Source organism: Lottia gigantea (genome assembly GCF_000327385.1).
Source record: "Lottia gigantea unplaced genomic scaffold LOTGIsca_104, whole genome shotgun sequence".
NCBI lineage: Eukaryota > Metazoa > Mollusca > Gastropoda > Lottiidae > Lottia > Lottia gigantea.
Genome location: NW_008706849.1, coordinates 178,014 through 184,514, shown reverse-complemented (window position 1 = coordinate 184,514; position 6,501 = coordinate 178,014). Strand labels below are relative to the sequence as shown.

At 34.9% G+C, this 6,501-nt stretch overlaps 1 protein-coding gene across 1 annotated transcript; it reads right to left on the bottom strand.

Moving 5' to 3' along the window:
- Window positions 1-229: 229 nt before the first annotated feature.
- Window positions 230-6,319, bottom strand: LOTGIDRAFT_170787 (hypothetical protein; the record flags this gene model as incomplete). The annotated part of the gene is made up of 8 exons (XM_009046634.1): window positions 230-240; window positions 275-457; window positions 997-1,110; window positions 1,991-2,162; window positions 4,121-4,272; window positions 4,732-4,799; window positions 5,322-5,402; window positions 6,082-6,319. Coding segments are annotated over 8 exons (1,019 nt in total), but the record flags the coding sequence as incomplete, so codon positions are not given.
- Window positions 6,320-6,501: the final 182 nt, after the last annotated feature.

The following is a 6,501-nucleotide window of genomic DNA, read 5'->3' as shown; positions in this document are numbered from 1 at the left end:
GATAATAAAATTGATAGTGAGTTGTATTGAAAACTACTCAGTAATCAGTTGATTAAGGAATACAACTCAGTATAATGAATTGTATTTAAAACTTATCAATATTAAGATGAGCATATTTAAAGGTGTAAAGCCCTTTACTGTTTTATATTTTCAATTTAGTAAATGTACATTTTTCAAAATGAATGCAAATCCTGCCCCTCCTTCCCCCTTCATAAAAAAACCTAAAGGATCACAATATATCTGAAATTTGAAATAAAAGAAAGAATAAACTTACCAGGTACAGCAACAAAGAATTTGACAGCATCTTTATGACCATGGAAAGATAACTGTGCCTGGGCCATAGAACAATAAGGTGTAAAACTGCCTGGTGTAACACTATCTGTTTTACTATCATTATAAACTCTAACTATACCTCCAGGACGACCAGCTACTGATGTGGTTATTTGCTGCTTGTTACCTTGAAAAATCGAAGAAGAGCAGGTTAATGCCGCTGTCCTGGCAAAATTTCCCTCGTTGCACCCTGCATGACATTGCCCGTGTTCATTAGACTATATAGTTCAGAAAAGTAGGACATAAAACTCCATTCATTTGTTCATTTGAAAAATATGAAATGAATCCAATTCAGTATACTAAGGATTGAAAAATATATTTTCTTTTGCTTTTTCGAATTTATCTACGGTAAAACTATCATACAATAAATCTAATGAGAAAATTAAATAAAGCTTGTCTCATTTGTCTGGCTGAGAAGTATTATTCTCACAATCAGTTGGGCATTGGATAGGGGCCCTAAGGGGGTGTACGAAACACATTGGTCTGAGGGCTAATAACTGTTCAATCTGTCCCTGATGGTGACCATAAGCCAATAATTTACAGAATAGTTGGATGCAAACTTTAATTTTATACCAAATGGAAGTATAGGGATGAGCCTAAAGCTTTAACTGTAATGTTCACTATGAGTTATGTAGCTCAATAGAGTACAAAGGACCTCAAACTTACTTTCAGACAATGGTACAGAAACTATGACACCATTACCGGTACCAATCCATAATCTATTACTAGATATTAGTACTGCTGTAATACGTACAAACGAGAAGCCAAGTCTTCCAGTTCCTGCAATAACATACCACATATTTTGAATTAATATTTTGTTATATTGAACTTATATATTCCTTACAAAGTAAAGGAGGAACTATTTTTTGGGAAAATCTGGTAAATTATATTAATGACCACTTGTGAATTCTTTGAAAATTATTTCCTTTTTTTTATTGCACTGGCTATTTGCATTGTCACGATGCATGTCCTCTATGGCTGCTAACACCGGTACGGATAAGATAGAACACAATAGGTACCCTAATTTGTGTGGTTCTTTTAAGCGTGAAGCTTAACCAGGTATTCAACTGGGACTATATGTAGGAAAAGGATGAAAACGAGGAACCCTGTGATATTTCCAGAAAGTAAGTACATTTTTACAAGGTAAAATTTAAGGGCTGTTTGAGTATGGTCATTCAAAAATTTTTGAAGTTTCAAAGACATATTTTCAAGCTAAACAGGAAATCTGGCTTGAAAGTGTTAACATCACCCATCACCAAGGTACACACATATAGGAGTTATCATAGTTTTACCTTGGTGTTTTGTATCAGACTTTTGCTTTCGATTGCCTACAAAGTTCCATATACATGTACTTGATTTTTTTCAAATAAATACTCCATGTCAATTCAATTTGAACAATTTCTTTTCATTGTGCCACACCAATTTTCATGATAAATTTAAAGATAGCTTGCCAGACAAGGTAACATACGCCCACTGGCAGCTGTCAGAAATGATTGAACAATTGTACAATATAGCTAATAGAGTGAAACGTCAAGTCAGACACGATATTTCTGTGAAAAATTATCCGATCATCACGAAAATTGACGACAAAAATCTCCAAACAACCCCTCTCGTGTGCCTGCACCTTAAGAATACTTGAAACTAAAAACAGAAGACTTACCCAACATCTTGCTAACATAGGGTTCAATATCTACATCTTGTAAATGTTGATGAGTATAAGCATGATATAATCGTAATGTACTATCTAATCTAATAGAAACCCATACACCATCTCCTACCCAGGCTAACTGTCTTACTTGACTTTCTTTACGTGGATGAGCATCAAAACTTTTCTACAAAAAAATAAAATAAAAATCTTTGATAGGGATCTGACAAAATAAAGAAATGTTCAATGCTGTCTTTCTATTTCTTTTTTGGACAAAGGGAGACAATAATCTAATCTTAGCTGAAGAAGGATATTCTAAATTTGGTTTGACCCAGCAAAAATATTTCAAAATATACCATGAAGCACTGTGAACATTTTAAAACATCAACACAAACAATCCCCCCTTTTTTTTAGGTAGAATAAACAGTAACAAAATTTATACCGATACAAAGAAAATCTGGTCCATATACGTTGAATACGGTCGACATACTTTTTCCTACTCTAATCAACATGAAGAATTGAGTGGCCATTTTTGTTTTTATAATCTCACTTAGCGAATTCAAAGCTGCAGTGACAGCTAAAAACAGCATAAATGACAATGAATTACCATTAAACCATATTTTGAAACCTGTCCAAACACCCATGGGCTATAATTTCTGTTATTACCTTGTTTGACAACAAATCAAGTAACATATTCAAGTTGACCAGTGTAAGCTATAGGAACTCCCACTGAGGTCATCTTGTTTATAAACATCAGATTCCACGGGGAATCTCACAGCGAAGTATACAACGTAGGTCAAAAAGGGTCAAATTTAAAAATACTATGAATTATTTGTTGCAATTGGTGTGGTACTTAATAGTTAGTACTCCAAACAAAACAGTAAACCAAATAGAATGTATTAAAAGTCGAACCGCACACGTGGTTTTCAATATTGCATGAGACGCTTGGAGTAGTGATACCAGGAGTATCAACATCATATATCAAGTATATATCTTCCTATTTATTCTACCTAAAGAGGAGGACTACTTTTGTTTATGATTCAAATTGTCCTCAATGTGCATATCGTGGGTGACGCTTGAAACCTCGTATATGCCATATTTGGTCATTTTGACTTTTTGGTACTGTTCGAAAGTTCGCAAAAGTGCGAATCTTGTGATCAAATCCTCGTATTCTTAGCTTGAAAATAAATAACTCAAAAAGCACTAATTAAATAACACGTATATAAACAGTCAGTTTAAAACCTCGTAAAATATATTATACAAGGTTCAATGTTCCTTCTCTGCGTATGAAGATGAAAAACCTCGTATATTGTATTATTATACGAGTTATTGGTTCAGGTGATCTCGAATTGTTATAAGAGGTTTATATTTTCCAAGAATGAAAATCACGTATAGAGGTAAAAAAAACAATAAAAAAGATTTTAACAAAATACGTGTACAAATAGTTTTTTGCGTTTTTCTCGAAAAGTAATTCTGCGTCAGATATCGTTATACAAGGTTTCAAGCGGTCACACACGATATATTTCTTTACTCAACTATGCCTTTATTACTTTGGACAATGACAATCTGCATTTACTGCGGGGCTGTTTCATGACCTTCAACATTCTTCAAAGCTATCTTAATGACTAATTGAGTTAATCATTGTGTTTCATGAAATTTTCCACTTTCCACAATTTGAATTTATAATCCTTGAAACAATGGCCTATCAGAATTTTAATCTTGAAGCATGGCTTGAAACCCAAAATCATAGAAAAACATAACATATCACAAGCTGATTTTAAATCGTATTGGACAAACAATAGCCCCTTTCACGCCAGGCCAATATTAAGCTTTCTGAGCTCTGTACAGACAGGGTCAAGATAAAATGTTCTTATTTTCATTATGTTATGTTACTGTACAGTAACTTGAAGTGATCTGAGAATGGTTCTGTAATTGTTCTCGGCAGGCTTATCTGTGGAACTCTCCTTAAAGAAGTTGAAATTAGTCCAAGCAGACATCCAAATGTCATCAACAATGGCAATGAATAATGAAGAAATTCTGCTTGAAAAGGTGAAGGTCACTAATACAGCATACACAGTAAACCATTGTTAAAACCATATTGCAGTGTAATGTGGGCCTACAAACCAGATAATTCGAGAACCTTACCTCTATAGACATATCTTCAGGATTGATAATATGGATTCTATTTTTATATCCACACCAGACATGTTTGTTTGCTATAACAGTCATACATCTTATAGAATGATGAGGTCTACCTAAATCTAAGAGATGATAGTTCTCTAGATCCCACTGACCATCTGAAACAGAAATTTGTTCATTAGGTATATATGAAATGGAATCTTAAAACTTACTTTTTGGCTCTTCATTTGACTGATGAAGACTTGCAATACCATGCAGTGTGCAATAATGAAAATTTTGCCAGGAAAGCAGCTTTGGCCTATTCTTATTTGATTGATAACAGTCAAGGGCACTCACTGATTGAGCATACAGGTCAAAGGGCCTCACAACTTGATGTACTGACAGGGAATTTACAGATAGGTACAGTGTCTGATGCAGCGTTTGGTCCAGAAACGTTTGGTGAAGTAGAACATAAAGGTACCCCATTTTGCCTTCCAGCTTAGCAACACACCAGACATTGTACCTATTGTATTTATCTCTTTAGTTAGTCTTCCCCATGCTACCCTAATTACTATCAATTTTGAGAAAGTGTTTCGAGGGTGTTTGTTAGACATTATTGAAAAGATAAGAATACTAACCAGAAGATCTATGAAATATTGCAACTGTACCATCAGCTAGTGCTACCATAACTCTTCCTTTTACATGACTACAAAACATAATATACAGCTCTTAACAGAAATTACAACTATCTGATGGTGAATGTGGACTCTCCAAAATTAATACTAAGTCAACAAACCCAGTTGCAGAGTGGAATCAGGTGTCCCAGAAGGATGGACACCACTAAAGTACTATTTAGCCCTTTCAACCATAGCGGCCGCTTCACTGGCCACACACTAATGCAATATATACCCGTTACTAAGTGACGTCATACGCTTTTACTTTTATTACTTGGAGTTCAGGGTATGTGAGGTTATATTTCATTTACACTCAGGGTTCAAAGGGTTAAGTTGAACACCATATTATTCAAAGACTTTGGGCCAACTGATATCTCAGCTCAAGTTCACCCTTGATGTGTATACCTTCTAACTTATATTCTTGCAGTACCAAACACCACAGAGGAACTTGTGTTGTCATACAATTTTCTCAAAGAGAAACTCCTTCAATATCAGGCACATTTTTTTGTATATTATCTGAGCCAGCGCTATTCAAAATATCTGAGTATACTTACACAATACTGAGTATAGAATCCCGTAATTTAACGGAATGTAAACATCTCTTCCATTGTGCTACTGATGAATGTACATATAAACTACAATAAACAACAATATAATCCAGTAAATAAGAGTTTACTGTAGTCATAAAACAGTTATAATCCAGTTGTTTGAAGATCTTACAGCAAAAACTTTTATTACACACATATTTTAGGATCTTTTTTGATATACTGTAATACCAAATTAACAACAGCTAATACAATGTTGAATTGACAAATCCAGTTGGGAAGTGGCAAGAGGTGTTCTAGAATCATACGGTTGTATTTTTTGAAGTGTATATGGATTCTCTAAGCTTCTCAGACAAAAATGAAAATGAAATAAATGGCTTTACGTCCTCCTTTTCTGCACCTTAAGGGCTAATGAAGACTTGGGCAACGCCATGAAGGGTGCAATGACGGAAATTTTGCCAGGACAGCGGAATTAGCCTGCTCTTTTTTTAATTTCAAACTGTAGAGGGATCTTTAACATGTAGCACATGGGGCCTCGGTTTATTGTCTCATCTGCACGACTAGATGCTTTTTTCATGTCAGCATCACTGACATGGGGAAGCTGGGTTGAAAAATCTGAGGCATTATCTCAACCTATGCCAGAATTGAACCTTTGACCTTTCAAGTTAGTGAGCAAGCGTCTAACTCACTGAGCCACCGTGGCTCCCTTCAAAACTTAATAATAGTTTAATAAATGAATAAAATGAAGAAACCCTTAAAGAATGCATACCTTCCAGTTTGAGATCCAAGCCACATAGTAGGTAGTACACTGCTCATTTTATCTAGATCAGTGTACTGTTCATCACTACTAATACCACTATCACCATCTTTACCTACTCCAGAATCATTGGACACATTCTCTACTGGTCCAGCTGGTGAAGTAGGACTGGTGTTACGAGAAGATGGTGGTGATCCTGTAGCTCTAAATACAGTTGGTTTATCATCTTCACTACTAACTCCTAGTGGATCTACAATATAGAATTTCAAGTTTATGGGCTTAAAATTTCTCATGTAAAGGAGTCCTCACACCATAGTCATTACCTATTGTGTATGGTTGCCAATAATAAAAGTGGTCATTAGTTCCAGTAACATGAGAGTTGTGTTCAAAACTTAGGACTGTATTCTTATCTATTAGCAAACATGTGCAGCT